At 40.7% G+C, this 25637-nt stretch overlaps 1 protein-coding gene across 3 annotated transcripts in view; it reads right to left on the bottom strand.

The window, feature by feature from the left end:
* Positions 1–25637, bottom strand: part of LOC121941947 (SEC14-like protein 1) — a 50614-nt gene that overhangs the window by 4622 nt on the left and 20355 nt on the right. For 2 of the 3 annotated variants that reach the window (XM_088075348.1, XM_088075350.1), the window contains 14 exons: positions 14820–14969; positions 13715–13846; positions 10921–11049; positions 10062–10335; positions 9716–9825; positions 8669–8858; positions 7026–7114; positions 6703–6773; positions 5281–5452; positions 4593–4727; positions 4312–4446; positions 2897–3148; positions 2140–2318; positions 1660–1686 (listed from right to left, as the gene is read on the bottom strand). In XM_088075348.1, the coding sequence (XP_087931474.1) occupies positions 1660–1686; positions 2140–2318; positions 2897–3148; positions 4312–4446; positions 4593–4727; positions 5281–5452; positions 6703–6773; positions 7026–7114; positions 8669–8858; positions 9716–9825; positions 10062–10335; positions 10921–11049; positions 13715–13846; positions 14820–14969 (2045 nt within the window). The remainder of the gene's footprint in view (positions 1–1659; positions 1687–2139; positions 2319–2896; positions 3149–4311; positions 4447–4592; positions 4728–5280; positions 5453–6702; positions 6774–7025; positions 7115–8668; positions 8859–9715; positions 9826–10061; positions 10336–10920; positions 11050–13714; positions 13847–14819; positions 14970–25637) is intronic. The other variant, XM_088075349.1, reaches the window with a different exon arrangement.

The following is a 25637-nucleotide window of genomic DNA, read 5'->3' as shown; positions in this document are numbered from 1 at the left end:
ATTGTCACTTCCTGCCTGTGGCAAAGCATGATGCATTCTGCTCTTTTTGTGTCTACATTCATTTTAGAACTAAAATAATGACTAATAATAACTGAAAAACAAGTAAAAGGAAGTCTGTTTTTTATTTATGTAGAATGTTGGCTGCTTGATGTTTGGATAAAAAAACAACATGAACATTTTAGCAATACTCTCTCTGATGCCCATGTCTGTAATGTATCCTACACACACACACACTATATAATTCATGACAAAACACGAAAATACATTACAATGTTTTTGAATCAAGCTTAAAAGGACATACAAATATAACTGTGATATTTTAGAAGGTCAAATATGACATGTAGCTTTTACAGTTTAGAAGGTGCTTATGATCATCTTTTATTTTAGAAAAACAAACAAACAAATCTGCTGTTGTTAACGGTAACTAACATTACACTTAAGCACATTATGCTGCCTCGCCATTCTGTATGTAAGATATGATGGCGGAGTAGGGGGGCAGAGATGTCTTGCCTTTAAGCGGCCAATGGGGGTCATAACAGCAGCTGTAAATGTCAGCAAATTGAGGAAACAATGAAATTCAGGAGCTCCTTACTCTGAGCAGAGGAAGATCAGCCGCCATATGACAGAGATGCTAAATGACTGTGATTGACAGGTTATGCCTTTGTTATTGTTTATAAAGTGCTGCATGTTTTATGTCACACCAGAGGCCGACCCTGTTGTCCTAAACGCCATAACCTTTTGATTCTGCGATTCTAGATGTTATTTAAAATCACACACTGGAGCAGCATGATGCCGTTGTTTGGTTCTGTGTAAAAAACAAACGCAAAGCGACGTGAAGACAAGACTTGGTAGTGGCTCTATAGTGTGATATGTATTTAGACAGGGCCATGACCGACTCTTAGCCTGAGCTCAGGGTCTAAAAGCATCACTCTGTAACACCACTGTGCTATTGCATTCTGAATGCTTGGCATGTGCTTATGGGTTGTTTTGCAGGTACATTACAGACATGGCAAACGAAAGGGTTACCTACATTCCACAGTCTTAATTCAGGCTGATGTTTCAAATATGAAGATATTTCAGACTCAAACAGATGCGTCAAGCATTAGCAAGACATCCTGTGAAATTCAATTACGATGAGTTAGATGGTGATCTCAGGTCAGTCTCAGATGTTAAAGTAAAAACAGCAGGTGCATTAAAAGCAAAGTGAGATTCAGTAAGCTGGTAGTACAAATGGATGAGTGAAGAAAAACAAGTAGAAATGAAAGGAAATATCTGTGGAAGTGCTGTATAAGTGCATGTGTAAATGTCTGCTGCGTAGTTGCACACTTGGATAAACAGCAGTCGAGCACAAGTGTGCTGAACTTAACCCAGCCTAGGATTCCTGATACTGTTAGTCATGCAGGCAGGGGACTGAGGCCAGCAGGGGGATAGTCAGACTGTCATCTCAGTGCAAGGTTTCTTTCTTCAGAGTGAACAAAGCAGGAACATCCTGTTAGCAAATGCTAGCTACAGCCATGAGCGGGAACAGATGCACACAAGCATCTCTTTGCTGCATCAGAAGCGTGACTGCCATGGAGGGGAGGGGGGGTGGCATTCGAAATAGCAGCAATGAAAATGAGCTAGAGCCAAAGAAAAAGGGGCAAACACTGAGCCACTTACAGACTCTGCACATCACAGCAAGCCGTTCTTCACAGGAAGAAGACAGAGCAGGAGGAGGAGAGGGTTGTGAGCGATAGAACAGGAGTGGATTGGACAGAAAAAAAGCTGAATTAAAGGAGTCTCTGAAGGAGGGAAGCATCCTCATTTCAAAATTCAGGGCCTAGAAAACTCATGGTGCTCTTAAGTCTTATCAGTGTCATTTTAACAACATGACAGATTCTATTCATTCAAATCTTAAATGTCATACGTGGCACTACGTGGTAGGTTGTAGAGGGGGGAAACTGAAAGAAGGAAGGAGTAAAAATGAGCAGTCATAAAGGAATAATGTTGGAAATTAAAACTATCACAACAACATGGTAAAACACCTTCAAACTGCAAAAAATATGGACACAAACACTTCATGTATATAGCATGGACACAAATGTATGTCTTTCACTCACACTCTCACACACACACACACACACACTCTCAGTTACTAACCTGAAGTCCTCAGAGCCCAGAACCTCAGTGTAGTACATGACTTTGCACTTGTGCGAGGAGACCTGCAGAGTGGCCAGCACGTCGTCCACTCGGGGCAGGTTGGTGGCAGAGCAGGCTGGCATGTTGTGGAACTTCCACTGGAGGATGTAGAAACCTGGCCACCGCGTGATATGTGAGCCCTGAGGAGAGGACACATTAATAGGAAAGACAACATCAATGACTGAAAACCAAGACATAAAATACATTTCAACTAGATTTACAGCTTTGTGGTTAAATGCCAAGTTTCTCTTACAGTTTACATCCATGTCTGTGAAAACACTTTTTTTCTCCTCTGGCAGCACAGATGATCTCTACAGTCAATACAGTTTCAAGGTGGACACCCAAGATCACCATTTCAGTATCTGACTGAATAAGTAAGATCCTGACATATGGAACTAAATAACTTTCAAGACATTTCCTCAAGGCGTTCTTAAGACATTGCATTCACAGGAACAGGATGGATGCAAGCTCATAGTGACCTCAACTTTTGACCAAAAAATTCTAATCAGTTCTTCAATGAGTCCGAGCAGATGTTTGTGCCAAATTTTTAGAATATTCCTCAAGGTGTTCTTGAGATATCAGGTTCACGTGAATATGACACACTGATGGACAGACGGATAACCAAAAAACACAATGCCTTTGACCACAGCTATTGTCGATGTGGAGGCACAAAAACAACAGGACTATTGTGCATCGGTTCACAATGGTGTAAGCTCACCTGCACACTCTCGCCCTCCTTGCAGATGAGCGGGGACTCCACCATGCTGTAATCTTGCCCCAGCGTCCATGATTTGTCAATAAGCTGGACGTTGTTGCCTACTGGGGAGGTGATGCCATGGGCTCCCAGTGGGTCTTTGCGCGGAGGCTGGGGGGCCCGCTTGGAGTGGTAGATGTTGAAAACCACATCGCCTTTGCACATGTCAAAGTCCCAGGTGATGACAGAGGAGGCATCGATGATCTCGATCAGAAGCTGGTTGGGGGAGAGAGGGAGGGAGGGAGGGAAGACGAACATGAGAAGACTGGACAGAAATTGACAGATGTTTCAGAAGAGAAACAAGAAATTATAGCTGCTGCACAGCAGTGGGTCGGGGCCAGGCATTTTTAGCAGCAAACAGCAGACAAATTGGGAGACAATGAATGAGTACACACTAGAATGTACATTCTGCATTACATGAGGCTTGAACTCATAACCTCAGACTCCAAGGGGCAAGTCACTATCCCAGTGAGCTTCATGGCAAGTAAAGTGAGAAAACAGATCTTCACACTATGACTGACAAGGAGGCAGGATATCAGCTGTCTGTGCATGGACAGGCAGATTTCAAACTGCTATCAAAAATTCAGTTATCAAGACAAAATGCTAAGAATCTCAATCCTGACAGCAAAGAGATGTCAACCTTTTTTTATTTTAACAAAGATTGATTTGCTCCATCAGTAAAAACTGATGTTTAAAGGTGCGATTTTCCCATAGACTGCAATAGTTTACATGAGGACAGAATTCAAAATGCTGTCAAAAAATCAGTTTTTGAGATAAAATCCTGGAATGTTACACTCTTAATCTACCATGACAGCAAAATTTTGTCAATTTTTTCATGAAGATTTGTTTAGCATAAATTTGCAAGTATATGTTCACAGTCAAACCTTTTGATGCACTGTAGGCCCAATTTTTGATACATCAGAAGTCTGTAGGTTTGTGGTGATTTAAACACAAGCACAAGCTTTTATTGCCCACAAGCTAAATGTGGCCAAATAAAAACAATTTAAGTGACAGCGAGCAGTGAGAGAAAACTGAGCATCTGTTTGTGAGTTTGTGAGCTCATCAACTTGAAATAAAACCCATTTCCAGAGGGATGATTATGTATGACGATGCATTTCTCCCGCTGGTATAAATGATGTAACGTTATTAACGCTATGTCACTGCAGACAGATTATGCTTCATAGCCATGCCAAATTTGTTCCCCATCTGAATTGAAAAACCATTTAGAAGTCATCTACCACATACAGCCACTAGATGGCAGACCTGACAACAGAACTTGACAGGAGCTCGATGATGTGCTGCCCTACATATTCATTTCAAACATCACTGCAGACTTCCATCTTTTCTTCTCACTCTCGTGCTCTCATGCTGAGCCTTACCTCGTGTGGAGCTCCCTTGAAGATGCTGGCGCTTTGGTAGATGGTCTCGGTCCACAAGCGGACATCTTCGTTCTCCAGCTCCTCGGCTGTGCGGTACATCGACTTGGGAACCAGGCCGCCCTCTGGCACCTCACACTGCAGAACATGCGCACACACACAAAAACACACAGAATTGGGTCAGCAGAGATCTCAATGTGGGTGCAGTCACGTCTCCAAAATGTTCAGATTCAGAATTAAATGATATTCATAATGATAATCTAAGAGTGTAAGTGGTCACTCACCATACACTCTCCTGCCAGGAAGTCAGGGATGATCTCCTTATCTATGTAGTCCACCAGCCCCCCAGGACCCTGGTAGTCATTGCCTGCATATATGAGGAACTTCTTGCGGGTGTTTTCATCAATGAATGGACTCACCTAAAGAGCAGAGACAGATGTGGGTATGTTTTATGGCATACCAAATTAGCTGTATCCTAGTCTTTCCATGGCAAAAATGTATGAATTTACAAAAATAACAAGCAGAAACTACTGTTTGTTGTGGTTATAGTCTGAGTTATCAGTTTGTTAAGCTTGGGTTTGTGAACAGGGGCATTTTCAGTCTATTATGTGGTTTTAAAGGTGCTGTTAAAGTCCAACTCAGACCACAGATTGGTGACAAAATGAAACTGTTTTAGAACGCTGCAGAGAAAAGTTGCAGTGGAGTGAACTGGCTGGTCTCAGCTTGGCTCAGACCAGCTGATGGTGTCTCCTGGAGCTCAGCTGGTCAAACCACCAGCAGCTGGTGCATGCTTCAACTCATCTTGGGTCTGAACTGGGTTGGTAGTGCGCTGGGATACACTGATATTTATGATGTCTTAATGTATAAAAATGAGGGTGGACCACACACTGGAAACATCTTTCAAATCCATATAAAGTTTTTTTTCTGTGAGAAGACTGTAAGAGCCAGTGATGATCCCCTCCTGGATCTTACCAGTGTCCAGAGGACCGGGAAAACCCTGGGAGCTCTCAAGATAAGCAGCCGTCCCAGAGTCTCGGGATAGTTGGCCTCCACGACCTCAATGATCCTCAGCAGCGCCTTGACGCCTGGTCGCCACAGGTGACGCATGTTCAGCCCCTCAAGATCAACCAGACACGTCCAGCAGCTACAGAGGAGGAAGAGAGAGGATTAGACTGTGGATAAACACACACACACACACACACACACACACACACACACACACACACACACACACACACACACACACACACCCACACACACACACACACACACACACACACACACACACACACACACACACACACACACACACACACACACACACACACACAAAACTGGGCCACAGCCTCTTTCCGACCACTTAGCACCTGTCACCCTGAAGTGAGGCTACAGCAGTGAAGGCAAAGCTTGCTAATTCTGGACATCCTTTCCCTCTGTCTATCGTGTCTGAGGGCTGTGACGTGACAGCCATTCACGGCTCACATGCCTTCCTGCGTGGCTCTTATCCCTGCCTCCTGTTTGAGAGGGCTGACAAATGACAGATTCCATCTCCGCTTCCTCCCTCTCACTCTCTCCACTGCCATCTGAATCAGTGCACTCACACAGCGTCCTGCATACTTTCCGTTTTTGGGGACATAATTCTCCTCCGGACTCACTCATCACTGAATGCCACTGACTCAAATGCTGCTTGGTAGTCAAAAAAGTAAACGTCTTTCATCTTTCCCATTAATCTAACCCTGCATTTCTATTTATCTGAATCCACATTTAAAGCTTTTGCAACAATTTTACTGAGACACTTGCATCGATCTAGGGCTGCAACTAAAAATTATTTTCATTAACAGTAGTTTTTTTTAAATTGTGAGTAATTTTCAGGACAGACTGCAAAATAAGTTGAATATTACACAAAAAGTTCAACCTGTATTAGCAATATTAATAACTCATAAAAATTTTTTAAAAATCTGTACTTAGTTCCCGTGTATCAGTACAATATTCCCACTCATACTATCACAATACTACACTGTATTGATTTTTTTCTCCCACACCTAATTTTTCCTCTTAGTTCAATGTAGTATTCTTTACTGTATATAGCAATCTAAGATGTCACTCTACATTTTGAACATGGCAAAAAAGTAAAACATAATCATCATTCATTTTCAGGTCCCAAGGTGTCTCCAAATTACTTGTTTTTCCAACTAACAGTCCAGAAATCAAAGATATTGACTTTATAACAATACTTAATAAAGAAAAGATGCAAATCTACAAATATGAGAAGCCAGAACTAGAAACTGTTTGCATTTTCCTTGATAAATGAATTACATCTTTAATTGATTATCAATTTTTCCATTGATCTTTCACATTGATTTTTTTCAGCTCTGATCTGTGCTGAAGGTTTACCTGATGGGTCGGCCAAACACCTTGGTGTTCTCCTCACAGCGTCTCAGGCCCTCCTCATTAATGGACAGCACCTGAAAGGACAAGACATGACCTCAGTGCTCTCACACCTGTAACCTGAGCTGACAGTGAGCACAACATCACTAATTCACAGGCTATTTATATATTCCCTGTGCTGTATACATCCTGGTGTTAATACATCTGTCAGGACATGCCAGAGGACATTAATTCTCTAATCTGTAATCCAAACCACCAACCTGACCTGTAAGCTTATCGACCTGCATTGATACACACTGATACACGCAAGCTTCAAGTGTATTACATACATGTCTGAGCAGAGACTCCTCTCCAAGGGCGCGGACCAACCCTTTGGTGTCCATCTGGCCCAGCCTCAGGATGTACAGAGGACGACCATCTAGAGGGGTAAACCAAATATTTACACGTTCCATAACACAATTTACATTCAACATGGCTGCATGTTACATGGAAGGATCTGTTCCCCTGTTGCCGGACACAATAAGTGACTACGCACACAGTAATGCTTTCATGTTTTGTCTCCGTGGATCCCAAACAAATAGTTGTGGAAAGATGAGAATGAGAAAATAATAGTCATTTTAATTTGATTTATACTATAAACAGTCACACTCTGTTCTCAACAAGAAACCCACAGCATACATCAAAATGAAGAATGTGAGTGTGTGTGAGTGTGTGTAAACTATCTGGGTGACCAAGAAGGGCCGACAAGTTGGCCTCATGTTTAATTCACTTGGATGGCTGAAGGCTGTGGGTTGCTAAGAGTAACTTTAGAGCAAGTGGTGTGTAACTTGAGTCTATAAGGGCCTGTTTACACCTGGTATCAACACGTGTTACGATGAGACACATTGCCTTTCACACCTGTATCTGTAACACCTCTCCAGCTTGTGTTCAGATTTCATTACTGTCTACGTCTAACACATGGTAAAATGGACCAGTTATAGAGAGAGGGTTCCCACACATTCTCATGGAAAAACTTTTCCATGACTTTTTAAGGATAAATAATAGCATTTCCATTTCCGAAAAAAGTGCACTTCACTGTGTCTGCAGCAATTGTCAACCTGGTTACGGTTCTTTTCTGAAAGCACACTTCACATAGCAAACACCGCCCACACTGGGTCACAAATACACATCACCTGTCTTAAAGGGGGAAAGTTTGGTCAGTGATAGGCATGTTAATAAAAATGGTGCCAGTTTTGCATTTGTATCAAGCAGCATTTGAGTTGATTCGCCTTACGTGACATCACATGTCGCAATTTTGATGCTAAAAACGATATACTGTGCAGCCCTGAGTTGATGCATATTAAAGGTAGGTTATGTAAAGCTACAGTAAATAAATTCGCCAGTATGTTACATTACAGGGAAGGTTTTCTGGGGAAGATTACTGTAACAATTTCATTACACACAACAAAATTCCATGACTTTTGCAGTTTTTTTTAAATGATTTTTTACCAATATCATGACAGCATGAATTTCAAGGTTTTCCATGACTGTGGGAACCCTGTAGAAAGTGCTGTCACCAAAACAGCCATCACCTCCTGCACTGGTGACGCAGTCCTTGTCACGGACACATCAGTATGCATTAGCATTTACACTACTGAAGATTTGTGGTCCGACGCATACAATACCACCTCAGCAAGTGGTTTCAGTGAGCAGATGACAATGTGTATTGGTGGTTGTTTACACCAGTCCACTTGTGACCTGATCATCCAAGACACATGTTACCACAAGGTGCAAACAGGGCTTAACAAACTGGAGATCTTCCTCCATTAATCTGCAAGTATAGCCAACTCTGACAATGGCCAACAGAAATCACAAGCGCACTTTAATTTCCATAGGTGTGCACTTTTGATGACTGTGGATGGCTGTAGGTGGGAGCATTTCCGTTAATTCCTTGAATAAAATGCAAACTCTAATTCCATCTGTCAGGTCCTACCTCTATCATGGTGGTGCCAGCCCCCAGTGTAGTAGTCCTGGAGGACCTGTGGTGAGGTCCAGGTCTCCAGCAGGTAGTCAACCTGGTGCTGCTTCCTCCAGGTCAGCGACTGGCAAAGGATCTCCCGCGCCTTGTCAATGTTAAAGTCCCTGGCACGCAGGAAACGCAGTATGTGCTCGTCCTTGGGGATCTGGATTGTAAGGGGAGAGCGTTGAGCTGTACTCGATTTGTGAACAGATTAAATAAAACATGACAAAAGAACAAAAAACTTTCATAACTGCAACAACGCTGCCAATGACACTGTCAACTGGCTGATTGAAATAGACCATTTTTATTGCAGCAGACAGTTAAGTCAGTTAGCATGTTAGCATGTAAAAAGCAGGTGGTAGCTTTCAGACTTAGACATGATTTAAAATCAGAAGTCCCTGTTAAAATCTGGATGTGGGGAAAAAAAACCTCTTCTTGATCCTAGTATAAACTATAATTTTAGCACAATTTTGACCTGATTTTTGAGCCACACAACTCATTTTAGAGTTAGGCCAAATTTTGACATCATCAGGCGTGGTTTGACGTGCAGTGTACGGGGGGAGCGAGGACTGATCTTTTACTCCTGAACAGCCATCAGATGGTCAGATGAATGTCTGAAATGTCAGAGCCACGAGTCAAATCCCAAATATCAGTGCCTTTTTTTCTCATTGCACCTGTGCGAAGTGGCAAACGGAGCATCTGAAAATGCCATGGCAACATGCCGCTGGATGGAGAATGCACAACAAGGAATGTTAGCTGCCTCAGAGACTTTAAGCTCATCTGTATTGACAATTGTCAATAGCCAGGACCGTCCGCAGAGGCCAACGGGCAGTTTTTACACATACTCTCAGGTTGTGGCTTGACATCGGACCATATAATGTGAGCACATTAATCGTGAGCTTTGGCTTGACATTGCAGAAGTTTTCTAAAATTGTACAGTGTATGCCCAGTTTTAGTGCAACATACCTAAAAAGGGCAATTCTGTGTGATTCCATAATTACAAAGAATGCAAAAAATGACCTTTCCCTTGTGCGTCTCCTGCAGCCATTTGCGAAGTCGGATCAGGCAGCTCTCCTGCAGGGGGGTCAGGTCGCCGAGGTAACGCTTGATATAGTCTGCATCCAACTTATCTAAAACAAGAAATAATAACATCTCTGATCAACATTATTTAGTCAAACACTTGACACTTGGTATACATCTGCCTTGACATGTGGTACACATCTGTAATGAAACCCCATAATATGCTGTCATTCTTGTGTCAATGCAAGACCTATTATAGAGTCATTGTCTTAGTATTTTTCTCTTTTACACAGAACACACGCAAAGAAAGCTGGCTCTCATTTTTTAATCACCAGCAGGAACAGACCTTCAGGAGTCCCTGCCAAGATCTCTGTTAAGCTGTCTGCCTGAAGTACGCTGCTGTCCTGCTTGGCATCCTGAGAGGTGCTGTCCTTGGCATCAGTGGGCAGCGGGATCAAAATGGCAGGCGTGACAGCGGGTTTGGGGTCAACAGGTGGGCTGGTGGCGAGGCTGGTTGGTCTGGGAAGAGGCAGGGGAAGGGAGGAGGGAGTCCAGCGTGGCACATGGGTGATCCCTTCATCTTGGAGCTCCTTTAGGTAGAACTCTATGATTTCTTTTCCCTGTGAGGAATACAAATGAAGAAATGAGGATAAAAACAGCAGAAGAGGCTGTCAAATCCCAGAAATTCTACTGATGTGAGGAATCTGGCATAAAGACCAACAATATTCATGATACTGTATCTTCATATGTACTTTATTCATTCAGTGTTTCCATCTAAAGTGCGATGGAAACTGAGAGATGTTATAGGGAATGTGCTCAGCGTTGCCCACATCCATCCTAACAGATGACTCACTGGGTGCTAAGCAGAAGACCCCTGTCCACTCAAAGAGATTATATAAGCTTATTTATGCAATTACAGCATGAGACAGAGTGACTAACTCTAGAAACACCAAACAACAGACTGATGTCAGTTTGCATAATCCACACAACATACATAGATATCCTGCAACTCTTCACCTACTGGGAACTCAGGTTTCTGTACACAGGAGACATGTGAATGTAGTGATTAGGTACAATACACACACACACACACACACACACACACACACACACACACACACACACACACACACACACACACACACACACACACACACACACACACACACACACACACACACACACACACACACACACACACACACCTTTTTGATACTGCTGGCGTACTGCTTCATAGCGATCTTTTCCACAGTGCTCTCAAAGCCAAAGAAGGACTTGATGTCCAGGCTGGCCGTCTGCTCAAAACACGTCCAGTCCTCATTCTCCGGATGAACCTGTACCAAACACACACAAACACGTACTGTATATTATACTGTACACCCATGAAGAAACAAGATGACCAGGTTACTATGGTAACCACACACCCAGCTTCACTCGATGATGACGCACATAGCAAGCAATTTTCACACTGTGCACTGTGAGTGGGCGTTTGTGTGCCAGTCCCTCCATGTCAAATTAGCCGTACAAACATACACGTTTGTGAACAGAGTCTCTTTTAGACAAAACTGAAAAGAATCATCAGCAGTAGCTGGTCAGTACCAGATACAAAGCACAATTATTTTCCATCTGTTTTTCATCTAAATCTAGCATAGCCAAGGCAGCTCCATGGGGGTGGTGCTTGAGATGAAAGACATATCTAGAAATATTTCAATTTTTTTATACTCTTTGTATATTCTACGAGGATGTCACGGGCTGATCCAAAGGACTGGTATCTGGCTGATCCGGGTATATTGTTATAGATCCTAGAGTTGGGTCGATTTCTGGTTTTGCTGGTCCTGTCCCATGAGTGAGCTGAAACCAGTTTGGTTTCATGCAAACCGGCTGAACCAGAATTATCACTGTGAGACATTCTGGCAAATTAAAAAGTACATCAGCAACCTGTGCCAATGGCTTCACAGAGTTAAATCCAGCATGTATTGCATTAGTTAGAATCAATATGAAAACAAGACTAACATAATATTATGTTTGCAAAGACTGTGTGCCCAGCACGGCAACATGAAATTAAATGTCAGAAGAGGTCGGACGGGGACAAGCAGCGCATATTGTGTTTGTTTACTCAAACTTTTCTGTTTTTTGGGGGTGATGAGAGAATTTTGGTCACAATGTGTTTCGATGTGATGCATATTTAATTGACTTTTAGGTAAATATATATATGGCATAAAAATAATATCACAATATTTTTAGGCTATATCATGATACACAAAATATATTTCCATACTTTGGAATCTCCTCTTAACTACTGTAATACACTTAAATATAAAATTATCAAATGAACTACAGTTACAAATAAAGTAGCTACTGTGATAAAATGAAGTACTGTTATAACAAAGTTTAATAAAATACTGTTATAATGTTAAATACAGTAAAGTATAAAGTTAAATACAGTACGGCTTCGTAAAGTTCAGTAAAGTATTGTGATAATTAAATAACTTAGAGCAGAGCCCATGGTGCTTTTATTTTGAAGGACCTGGCTTATCTCAGGCCAGAAGGGTTGATGTTTTTGCTGTGGACTTGAAGCTTCTGGTCAACAGTTGGATGTCAGCAGAAAGGGAAAGGGTAACCACAGTGTGAGGATTCATCCACTGAGAGCCTGAAACAAACTAACGGCTCTCCACTTCATAGACTGCAAAGATTTCCACGTCGCACTGCTGCTCCTGGTTGCAAAATGTGACTTAACAGTCGTGATTGGAGCTCTGCAGACAGAAAAACACGCCTCACTTGCTCACATTACCACCACTACCACTCGTTAAGTTAGACTGTTACCACAGCACTGTTAAAGGTGAACAGCTCTCAAGTTCAGATATTAATAATATTTGCTAATTTCAGTAGTGCTCCATGGTCGTTGGCTAGCAAAACGACAACAATATCAGTGTCTTGTGTTGAATCTCCATGTTCAGTATCGCTTTCCAGGTCCTCCATGTTTGTCTATTTTGGTGCCGTGCATTGTGTAGACGCCCCCTCTGCCATGCAGATGGAAGCGTTATTAGACGAAATAAATAAAATAAAGGATATAGCATAATATGAAACCAAAGACCTTTTTTTTAATCGTCTGACAATGTATTTCGTCATATAGCACAGCCCTAAAACCTGGGCCAATATCACATGGCTCTGATCTGGGTAAAAAAAAAACTTGATTGGGACATACTTAATATTTTTTAACAAATGATTTAAATCCTTTTTGATTCAAGCGACAACATCCTTAAAACTGGAAAGAAAGTAAGAGTGCTATGCCTTCTGAAGGCACCATACTATTAGCTTCATTACCCTTGGCTACCAAAATATTTCAGCTTTAGCCAGGTCCATTAGCTCAGTCTAATTGAGCTGTCCATCCCAATTACTGTTAGCACGCTGTGCTAAAGCACACAACAAGATCCTCGGTGCTGCCTTGGACCTAAAATTAGCACATTAGTTGGTTGGGGGCTAATACAATGTGCTTGACCTCATTAACGCAGAGTACATTCATTCATGAAGAAGGCAGATCTGAGGTCAGGGTAAAGCATGAGGCACACAGAACTGGAGCTGGGAGAAAAAGGAAGACATGCTGGTTTCAGATCAGTACTTGAGAGAATGTGAGCGGACTGAATAATTCACAGAGAGAGAGAGGCTGAGAAAGCTAACGACATGCTTAGTGCAAGTCGAAACATGGCTTTCTGTGCAGAGAAGCAGGGAAGAGATTAGAGGAGACACAAACATTAACATTGGTGCACTGGCAGCAGTTTGCCTTTCAGCAGCTGAACAGCAGCTTTACACAGCGCGTGTGTGTTTGCTCATTTGTCTGTGGGGATATACACGTGTGCTTCTGTATAACTCAGTGGGTTGAGCATGTCATAAAAACTGCTCTCTCTGGGTAAATCTGAACAAGCGAATACACACACTAGTGTGTTATGAGGTGCTTTTGGACGACAGTTTGCACTAAATGGTGGTGTGTATGCCACTGACCGAATAGCAGCAGGTCTCATGGATGATGACCCTGTTGGAGAAGGTCTCATTATGGGACTCGATGTGAAGTGTCCTCTCCTTCCGGTTCAGCGTGTTTTTCTGGATGAAATAGACATAGTCCACACCTGCAATCTGCAAACCACACACACACATACACAACAACAACTCATGTAACAAGAAAATTAACAGACATGAGTAACCAAAACACCTTCATAAAGTATTTAACGTAGGCCTTGAAAAAATAAACACACTATTAAACTGTTTATACATAAATCAAACTTGCCAACTAATGAAAACCAATTTAAATCCCTCAAGCAGTGATGAGTTCACCAAGAAATGTCCATGATTTTTCCATGACTTTGAGACCATACATTCTCTGAAAACAACATCCATACTAATCATTTTTCATTACTATATTAATATTTTTCTAAAATATATATCATTTTAAAAAGTACCAAATTCAGAACAGGATTAATACTGAATATGTATATATAACTAAGACAAGTGTTAACAAGTGTTATTTATGTTATTTTACAGACTTTTTTCTTAAAAGAAAACATGCCTTTCAAATCGGCTTGTTTTTTTTTCTTTACATTTTTTGGCATTTTTTAAAGAAAACATTTTGGCGATTTTTGTTTTTAATATTTGAAGGTTTTTGAAGAAAATATTTTGGAATTTTTTAAATTTTTCTTTTAAAAATTTTGGGTGATATTTGAGGGAAAAAAATGCTTTTTTGTGATTTTTAAACAAAACATTTTAGCCATTTTTTTTCTTTAAAACATACCATCCAAACCCACACATGTTTTCTTTAGAAATCACCAAAATCACACCATTTATGACTAACAGAAACTGTAAAGACAGAAATTATTGATGGATTTTCATATTTCCAATGGTCCTTGGACACAGCATTTATTATTTTTACAGGTTTGTGAAACAAATTTCCATTACTTTTCCTAAAATTTCAGAGTATCCTTAGTTTTGCAAAACTTTTCCAGGCTTGGAATTTCTATTTGCAAATTCCATGACTTCCCAGGTTTTTCATGATCATATGAACCCTTTTCAAATTTCAGATACACATTAGCTGATCATCTGTGATGAAACATACCCTTTTGAGCAGGCGCGGGGCGTCGACATCCAGGGCACAGCGTCGCTCCACCCTGTTGATGGAACCGTCCTCATTGGTCTCCTCTTCCACCACGTCGCTCGCCACAAACATGGGGATGAGGTGACAGGTGGGGAACCGGCGCTCATAGGCCTGAAAAAAGAAGAGGGAAACAGAAGTGTCAGCTAACGCAGTGGTTTTCAGTCTGGGAGGATATATATCTTTTAGGTTTCAAGTTTCATTTTTGTGAATGACGTTGGACTAAAAGAGGTGAGGTTTCAATAACTAGCGTGTCTTATTTCTCTGTCTCACTACAGCTGAGAAGCAGGCAGACAGAAATCAACAGTAGTGCTTCAGACAACTTATTTATTAGAGGGAGCATTTTGGTACATCTTCAGTCTATTAATGAAGGTAGTAAAATAGGCTTTAGATTAAGCAAGAGACATCTCTTTGCAATCTCTTTTCTGCAGAGAGTCACAGTGGTTTATACATTTTATCCAGCAAAGCAAGCTTTTTTTTTTTTTTTTTTTTTACTTCTGAAAACCAGAATAATAGACTGGAAACAAACATGATATGGCTGCTTACAGGGACAGAAATCAACACCCACTAGAGTAGATTTTTTTTTGGCATGTATATCTCAGGTGCCTATCCGCCACACTGGCGGGTAAATGTTTGTACCAAAATAGTCACGTAATAAAAAAACTGTGCTGCTACTCTACAGCACGTTTTGGTGTCATTTACAACCGTGTTACTTCTGTCCTCTGCTGTCTGTCTGTGTCTCAGATGACAAGTTTAACACTCACGGTGTATTCAAGCGCACCCTGTAAACTCTGAAATCTAAATTGCTTTGTACAGCAAAGCGTGTGGAACTGGATGCTGAGCATGGTGCATTCAAGTGAACCTTGTAAACTCAGTCATCTATTCTCAAATGGCCATGGAGGTTGTTTAAAACAACAGTTTCTAATTCTGGTCAAAAAGCTCCTTGATGGCAGGGCCCCAGGGTTGGATGAGACCCACCCAGAGTTCCTTAAGGCCCTTGATGTTGTGGGGCTGTCATGGTTGACACGTCTCTGCAGCATTGCGTGGACATCGGGGGCAGTGCCTCTGGACTGGCAGACCGGGCTGGTGGTCCCTCTTTTTAAGAAAGGGGACCGGAGGGTGTGTTTCAACTATAGAGGGATCACACTCCTCAGCCTCCCTGGTAAGGTCTATTCAGGGGTACTAGAGAGGAGGGTCCGCCAATTAGTCGAAGCTCAGATCCAGGAGGAGCAATGTGTTTTCGTGCTGGTTGTGGAGCTGTGGACCAGCTCTGGACCCTTGGCCCAGTCCTTGAGGGTTCATGGGAGTTTGCCAGTCCTTGAGGGTTCATGGGAGTTTGCCCAACCAGCCCACATGTACTTTGTGGACTTGGAGAAGGCATTTGACAGTGTCCCTCGGGGAGTCCTGTGGGGGGCTCTCCGGGAGTATGGGGTATCAGACTATCGGAGTAAGTCGAACTCGTTTCCGGTGAGGGTTGGACTCCACCTGGGCTGCCCTTTGTCACCGATTCTGTTCATAACTTTTATGGACAGAATTTCTAGGCGAAGCCAGGGCGTTGAGGGGGTGCGGTTTGCTGACCTCAGGGCTGTGACCTCCAGCTCTCACTGGATCGGTTCGAGTGTGAAGCGGCCGGGATAAGAATCAGCACCTCCAAGTCCGAGGCCATGGTTCTCAGCCGGAAAAGGATGGAGTGCCCTCTCCAGATCGGGGAGGAGATCCTGCCCCAAGTGGAGGAGTTTAAGTACCTCAGGGTCTTGTTGACAAGTGAGGGAAGGATGGAGCGGGAGATCGACAGGCAGATCGGTGCGGCGTCTGCAGTAATGCGGACGCCGCACCGATCTGTCGTGATGAAGAGGGAACTGAGCCGAAAGGCAAAGCTCTCGATTTACCGGTCGATCTTCGTTACTACCCTCACCTATGGTCACGAGTTTTGGGTAGTGACCAAAAGAACAAGATCGCGGAAACAAGCCACCGAAATGAGCTTCCTCTGTAGGGTGGCTGGGCTCTCCCTTAGAGATAGGGTGAGAAGCTCGGTCATGCGGGAGGAGCTCGGAGTAGAGCCGCTGCTCCTCCGCATTGAGTTGGCTCGGATATCTAAATAGGATTCCTCGCGGATGCCTCCCTGGTGAGGTGTTCAGGGCACGTCCCACCGGTAGGAGGCCCCGGGGAAGACCCAGGACACGCTGGAAAGACTATGTCTCCCAGCTGGCCTGGGAACGCCTCAGGATCCTCCTGGAAGAGCTGGACGAAGTGGCCGGGGTGAGGAAAGTCTGGGCTTCCCTGCGTAGGCTGCTGCCCCCGCGACCCGACCCCGGATAAGCGGTAGATAATGGATGGATGGATGGATGGACAGTTTCTACTTTTTTCCCTTTGTTGTAATAGATCTGTCATTACTTTTTTACTGTTTACAACTACGTTTTAAACAATTAGATGCTAAAATCAGAACAATGTTCCATTTATTTCCATTCATTATTTATTTTTAAAAATCTGTTAAAAAAATCAAAATTGTGATCTGCAAACTGCCATAATATTACAATATTAATACAATACTTCTGTGATTATTTTAAAGTTGTTTTACTGCATTTATAAATAATTAAATACTAAAGTCGTACATATACATGCATTTTGGTTGGTTGAATATGCAAACTTGACCTACACATAACTTGATTAATTGCAGCAGGTCTGCTGTTTGCCAACGTTACATTGGTGTGGGAAAAAAATGTTTGGCCAGTGGATTTTTTCCATCTATCGGTCCCCTGGGCCAGTGATTAAAAAAAGTTAATTTGAAAAGTGGCTGCTCATGCTCCACTTTCGGTGTTAAAACTATTCCCTTTTCAATTTTATGCAGAGAGTTTTAAAAAATGTTTAACTTTTTTAACAGCATTTGGAAAAGGTCTTATTCAGAGAAGCTCTGCCGATGTTGATTTTAAAAAGATAGGATTGAAAGGCTCAGGATACATTCTAAAAGTCTTGTAATGCCAGCTTACATAAACTTCATTAGAAAAAAAGTAAAACGTATCCTGTAAGAATGTAGGTATTGAGCCAAAAGGAACTAAAGAATTTGAATAGGTGGGCAGAGAATAGCTTTAAGCAGTAAACACATGAGAGGCCGAACAAAAGCTCCTTCAACTTTGCACGATCCCAAACTTTTCACTCAAGCCGAGCAACAGCAAAGAATGGCTCTGACTCAACTAAAGAACTTTTTAATTCCTTTACACAAAAGGGCTTAATACACAATAAGTGCTGCTGAGCCCAAGGGTCACGCTGTGTCTCCAAATGATGTATTCTCATAAATGCAAAACACAGGCAAACTTGTGTGTGGAGGAGAGCCAGCTGTTATGCAACAAGGCCTTGGCTGGCACAATGTGCAGCAGTGGCGGCTGTTTCGTTTTCTTTATCAGCAGCAGTCTCTCATCTCCCATCTGATAGGCGTTGCTGCAAAACTGGAAAGTCTTTAGACACTAGACTAGACTTGTAAGTCAACAGCAAATAGTGATGTCCATGATAAAGTTTGCTGGAGATGGCCGAGTTAAAGTCAAAACACTGAGCTGGTCTGAGTCTGTTATGTCATGTGTCCTTTCTGCATAAACCAACAGGATATTTCCTCATTTTTATCAGCTTGTGAAACTCCATCCTGTAACCGAAGTCTCCAGGATATGAATGAACGCATTTATCTGTGAGTGAATGAGCAAACGGATAAACGATGAAGAAAAAAAAGGAACAGAGAAGCATAGACAGACATTAAGAAAGACACAGGAAATACCAGGACATGTGGAATGTGGCAGTGCAAATCTATCACTTCATCATCGGGTACAAAGACCAGAAACCAGAGCTGCAGTCTGTTCCACAGTGCACAGAAACAATGTATAAGATGCACAATGTCATGCCTGAAGAGATTAATATGAGGGACGGGCACGAGTACACGTGTGCAGATTAGGATATCAGCTTTAATTCAACATATAGAGTACTTGCCTGCCACTCCTACATGTGAACATGACTTTTAAGTTGTTGTTTTACTAGGTAAAATCTTATTTTAATGTAGAGCTTTAGAGGGACCTTCAAACAGCTCAGTGTTGGCTGTTAGCAGAGTGTCAGCAGCTGTTGCCGTGTTAGCTCATGCAGGGCAGATGATGAATTGACTTGGTGCTGCCTTTAACCCGTATCGTTAACAGTAACAACAGAAAGCATGCTGATTTTTTCAATTTATTGTTTAACAGGTTAATTGAAGCCTGGTTCTTCAACAAATACACTTCAGACTGCGCTTGTTTGCATTCCTATTCTTATATTCGATTTTGTTTTAGGAGTATTTTAGAACTCTTTTTCCCAAATCTAATATAAGTAAATGAAGGTAGAAGCATCCCTGATGTTAAAATGTGGCTTGATGATCTCATCAGTACTCTTGAGCTGGAGAGGATAAGATATATTAGCAATGAGCTGGCAAAATTATATAATGCCATCTGACAACCTTTTATTCAATATTTGGAGAAAACAGCAGTGTAATGCCATTTGATGGTTCTAGCTATTAACTGAATGTAGGATATTTTGATTTAGTCTTGGGTGTGTCTAGGTTGGGTGGGTTGTGTGTTTTGTTTTTGTTTTGTTTTGTTGTTACTCTTATATATTAATAAAAGGTGAGCACTAGAATATCAAAGTTACTTAAAATGCCCAACCCTAACTAATCATGTGGATTATTTGAAGGTTATTGTGATTACATGTTGATTATTTACAGATTATTATTAAGTTATGTCAATATGTCATCCTGGATAACTATGAATGTTGCATTTAATTCATTTTTTGTCAGCTTCTGGTGAACTGATGAACCGTTGTTCCTGACACAGTTCTCAGTTCCCTTTGAACTGAGCATTTTTTGCTCCCTGCAGTTTGGTATCTTGTGCGGCCTGAATCACAGGGAACTATGAGGTGATCCGATGGCCCATATACAGTATGCCTGGTGAGAAGAGCGCCTGAAGGACAAGAGCAGGAATAGACTGTGCAAGATCAACTGAAGGAATGAGTGCTGCACATGAGACTTTCGGGGGTTAGCTGAGTTAGAGTCAGCTGAGTCTCCCTGATAAAGGAGCTGTATTCTGTGAAAACCACAATAACAGAAATAACTGTGACATAACATGGATTATAAATTCAATTTAACTGAACAAAAAGCAAGTTAGATGTTTGATCTGGAGCCACTTGTATCCATCAGACTATTTGCATATTACTGTCAATATCATTTTTTTATCTTTATGAGTGGTTGAAACTGAATTGCCTTGCTCGGAGCATGTCCACACAATGAAACAAAGGTTAGGTTAAGACTGTTGAGCATGTCGTTGTTTTGTGTGCGAGTAGGCAGTCAGTAGGGTTCAGCAGCTCCTGGCATACCGCTGCCAGGGCCACAGAGCCACTCAGCTGCCCACTGTCCCCTGACTGAGTGAATGCTGAGCTCTGTTTTTCAGCGCTGATGCTCTGGAACACTGGGCGCAGGCTTTGTACTGCCGTCAGCACAACAGCACTGACTGTAAACAACACTTTCGCCCATTAAAAGCAGCCATACGTCAACAATAAACCCAACCACAATTGCCATGTGCAGTCCCAAACAATAGGCTTACATACTCTTCAAAAATACAGGGTTTGCTTTACATGAGACAGTAAACCACTGAGAGGAACAAGCCTTGCTCTGCTCGATGAAAAAAGTTTCAGCTACTGCTCCTGTGCACTGAAAATAACTCAGCTGTTTTAGTATTAAAAACAGGAAAAAGGAAGGTCAATCCTCAAAAAGGGAATGTAAGAGCATGCTGACTGGCTCCACTGGTGGCTTTAAAAAGACACGGAAGCACAATCTGGTCACATCTAATCAGAATCAGAAATACTTTATTAATCACCGGTGGCTTGTTACAGTTGCTCCAAAGCCGAAATGGAATATAATAACAAGTAATATAAAAATAAAAATAAAAATAAAAATTAAAATTAAAAAAAATAAATAAGTAAAAATAAAAATAAAAACAGTAAGAAGAAGAAGAAGAAGAAGAGACGGCCCCATATAGCGGTTTTCTAAGTACTCAAAGACGCTCTACAAGTAGAAATAACTACCAGCACAAGTATTTCAAAATATAAATACAACATAGCAACACAGCAATAGTAAACCATCAAAATAAAATAAATAAAAAATGTAAAGAATAAAATAAAATATAAATGTAAAGAAATACAGTAATACAAAATTAGCAATAGTATGTAAACAGCAATGGGATATTTAGATTATACAGATAAAGTGCTGAGTGTTGAAAGTGTGTAAACTATAATTGTGCCTTATGCTACAATGCAATGCACAAAACTAGTATGTAAGTTATAAATATAAATATGTGTGCAAAGCTACAATGAGCAACATAGATATGCATAACTTAGAACAACAGTAAGAATATATACAATATGTGCCACATGTTAAATATAGCATACATTCAAGAGTTGGAGAATTATTGCACATTTGAATAGTTGTAGTAGGATTTTTGTTATTGAAATATTGCACCACATATTGCAGTTAACTTCTTGTTCATTTCTTAGCCCTTTGCCTCTTTGACCTCAAAGGTAAATGCAAACTTTAAAGAGTGTTCACTGCACAGCAGATATTTACACAAGTACTTGTGTGAGTAAATGAGCCTCGAGGCTACAGTTCATCCAGGATGTGTCAACTCACCAACAACAGGATCTAATCTACATTCATGTCATCTATAACCCTCCTTCAGTCACACGTCATGTTGTGACTTACTCTTGAGGCATGACTCACATGCACAGCTAAATGCTGTGAGTAAATAACACAACATAGTTAATATTTAGATGATCTGGCATTTATACAGAGAATTACTCAAGTGCATACTGACCTACAATTTAATGTTGGCAAACAATGTGGAAGAGTGTAACACTTTAAACAGCGCCCTAAAATTTACCTGAAGTGAAGAACATGGACAAGTGCCGAATTTGATAATAAATCATGTCGTGGAATTTGCCAAAATATGGATGCCAATAATAAAAAAATAGGGTTTTACCTACCATGATAAGATTTTTTTTTTCCATAATGCTTAAGCAAAACGAAAAGAAAAAAAAACTCTGCATTCTGGACTTAAAGTTAAAATTAGTTTTCAGATTTGGATTAATTGGATTTAATTGGATTATATTCACAGAGAGTACTTAAAAAGAGGTTATCTATAAAATTTATAATGGATATTTTCTTATTTTATTTAATTTTACCTTCCTGGTTAAATAAAGGTTAAATTCAATATAATAAAAAAAATAAAAATAAAATAAATTAAAGTAATTATCTATTATTAATTTAGAAATCCCACTAAATTGTAAGGGAGATTACTTCATATTTTGATGATGACAATTAATGTTGATGGCTGTAAGAGCTGTGGATCTTATAGAGGCCCTCTGTGATGTCAAAAATACCCCACAAACTAAGCTTTTAAGAGCAGTGCAACATGAAGGTCAGATGTGAAGCACTTAATTTTATAAAAAGATGGATTTTTAAAAGATTTTATAACTGCATAGAGGCACTTTCTTTGATTAGAAAAGTACAATGTTAATATTTTTTTGAAAATTGTATAACTGAATTGTTAGTATTGTGTTCATCCATGATTAGACAATCTTTCTGATGACAAATTGTGACAAAATTGTAAAACACAGAATTCAGAAAAATGAAAATGAAAAACAAGGGAGGAATTTGGAAAAAAAACAAAAAACAAAAAAAAGAATCTGGAAAAAAATAGGTTTCATGGGGTCCAACAAGAGTATTTCATTAAAACATATTTTCATTATTTTCTTTCCAACTGTAAGAGAGAGAGAAACAATGCCGATAGCCCCAAAATCTACTAATGCATTTGTTTAACATAACACATAATGGATCCATCATCACATAACATTGCCAAGTGTGTGTCATATATAATCAAAAAGCTATAATTTAACACCTGCGATGCTCTATTTACAATATTAAAACCTGATTATCATGTGACTTGTCAATAACCGGCCAAAGCAGCAGTTTAATGACAAATATTCACATGGCCTGAGGACAGTCTTTGGGATATGGAGCAGATGATGACGAAGACCAACACAAACAGACATTGTAAACAAACTCCACCACTGTAAATATGCATTTTTCCTTTGCCTCAACTCTTCCTTGAGCAATGTTTGCACACTGAGACAAAAAAATATAACAACACAAAAACTATCCAAGTTTCCCAGCTAGATAAAACAACTGGGAATTTGAGAGAAAGACTGCAGGAACAATGTCCTCGGGTGTCCGTGGTGATGGGATGTTTGGACACAACTCGCTCGGCCAAGCAATGACTAATGGTTCCTGGAATTTGGCTTGAGATTTCATGCGCTTTCCAGGGGCACATGAGAGAAAATATAAAAACAATACATGGCCAATCAATCCCTTCCTGCAAACACAGACAACTTTTTTCCTTTGGACAAGGGCATGGGTATGGGAAACAACAGCTACTCTGCTCAGGAAGGGACATTCAGGAAATGCAGGAGTTCCGAGGGGATACATAATCAATTTTAAAACTGCTAAGGAATGCATGGTGCATGTCTAGGTGCATAACGTACTATCGGGCAAGAAAACAAGAGAGCTGGCGACCAGCCCAGCCATTATCTGGCCTGAAGTTATGGCACAAGCATAATAGCTGCAGGAGGGATCCAAACAAATACAGGAAAAAGAGCTCACTAGTACATTACAAGTTTCTTTAAATGAAAAAATTAAAGTTTGAGTGTGACATCTCTGCAGTTTAACCTTTAGCAAATGAAGAACAGCTGTGAAGATTAAGTCGATTAATTGATTAGCTGACTGAGAGAGAGAATTTATCTGATATAACTTTGATAATTAGACTATCAATATTTCTAGAAGAAATGCCAAACAAGTTCTGTTTAATGTCATTCAGTATGTTTACATGATGTTAGAAAAAGTCAAATTATTGTGTTAGTCACACTAAAACTGGACTTTTAAATTACATGTAAACATATGAGTCCAACTGAAATTGGACAAACACAACCAGATCATATGATTGGAGCTAGAAGTGTTGCGTCATACTTAACTAGACTAGGTGACCTGTGCATGCTCCTAGTCACCGCAGCAGCCTCCCCCCGTGTTTACGGATAGGAACGGTTCATCACTTATGAAGGGAGAAGGACTACGGCAAAAAAGGCCATTTGAAAAAATGTAAGCACTGAGGAGAGACTTGTATTTTTAATTTTGGCTTAGGGACATACAACTTAAAATTGTAGAATTTTATTTATTTTAAATAAAAAAGTCACACTCCAGCCACGCCCCTCCTCTGATAAATAAAGAACAGTCCCACAACACCAACACGGAAGCTAAGTGATGCCCTACTGTGGATGGAGCTGCAGCAAAACTTTCTTTAGCCATCTAAAACAAAATCAATGTCATTTTAAGTGTTCACAATAATTGAATATTCTCTCTTCTTTACCAACACAGCAGCTGACAGAGGCACTGGAAGCCGTTCAGTGGAGTAAAATAGCTTTTTCTCACAATGGAGTCTGGTGTTTTGATATAACAGCTTTCAAATCCTCGTCAGTAAGGGCTGTTATACGGCAAGGTAAAGCGGGTAAAATATTCTAAATATAGCATCCACTTCTACTGATATATATATATTTTTTTTAGGTGGCTTAAAACTAATCAGAGAAGGCAAAGTTTGTGCAGGGCCGTTTGAAAAATAAGGTGACTGTGGTTAGAGAAGGAGGGTGTTATGTGTCCACCAATGAATTGCAATATGGTACCACAAGAACAGTTGCACAGGATTAAATGAAAAAATAAGGAACACCTTCCCCCAAAGGCAAAGCAGATGTAACATAACAACTCTGATGCAATGTTTCTGTCAACTTACAGCTGTTCAAAAGAACTAGAGGGAACCGCCAGTTGCAGAAGGCATGAACCAACACGATTGAAAATGTTCTGGTATGTTAGAACGCCTTCACATGAGCCTCAGTTACACAACCGAAAACAAACTGCCACAAACACACAGGGCTACTCAATTTTTGTTAGACAAGACTACGGAAGAACAATTAATCGAATATTAACTATGGTCATGATTCTTACTTCCCACAATCAAATGAACACACTGCATCCGTCAGCAGCAGCTGTGTCAAACTTTCCTGAATGTTGCAACTGCAGACAGGAAAAACAAAAATCTGCAGTTATGAACCATTGTTTGGAAGAATTTAGCATTTATGAGACACAAATTATATGCAAAGAGTGCATGAGACTTTTGCCTGTGCCACAAAGCAACACAACTGACTTGTTTAACCACCCAAAGAAACACCACAAACTGCAGTATGATGAATGCATGAATCACCAGAAGCATAACTTCCCTAAAGTCACCTCACTGAATCCTAGTCCTTGTCCAGGATCAACTCAGACGTCCATGAAAGTGATGTTGCAGTACCTTATGGTACCTGAACTGTAAAAAATTAAATATACAGTGGGTGGATGCATATCCATAGGCGATGCACTGCATTGGACTTATTCTAAGCTGTATTTTCATGCTAATATTAGTACATAAGCAGGATGCACAGGCATCGTATTGCAATATTTTCCGTGTCAATATCATATCGCTACATCAACTGCAAGAGTAGTTTTGTTTTTATTATATGAAATATTTATAATACAAAACTATTAATATTTTGGTAGCCTACTATAATAATAAAATCAATTGCTTTTTCGGTCCACTACATACAATTTGATGCAATAAAATGATTGAAGTGAGATGAACAGCCTGG

This window comes from Plectropomus leopardus, chromosome 3 (genome assembly GCF_026936395.1).
Source record: "Plectropomus leopardus strain MGB_pleo_1.0 chromosome 3, ASM2693639v1, whole genome shotgun sequence".
In the NCBI taxonomy this organism is placed as follows: domain Eukaryota; kingdom Metazoa; phylum Chordata; class Actinopteri; order Perciformes; family Serranidae; genus Plectropomus; species Plectropomus leopardus.
This window is presented reverse-complemented; position numbering and strand designations above follow the sequence as displayed.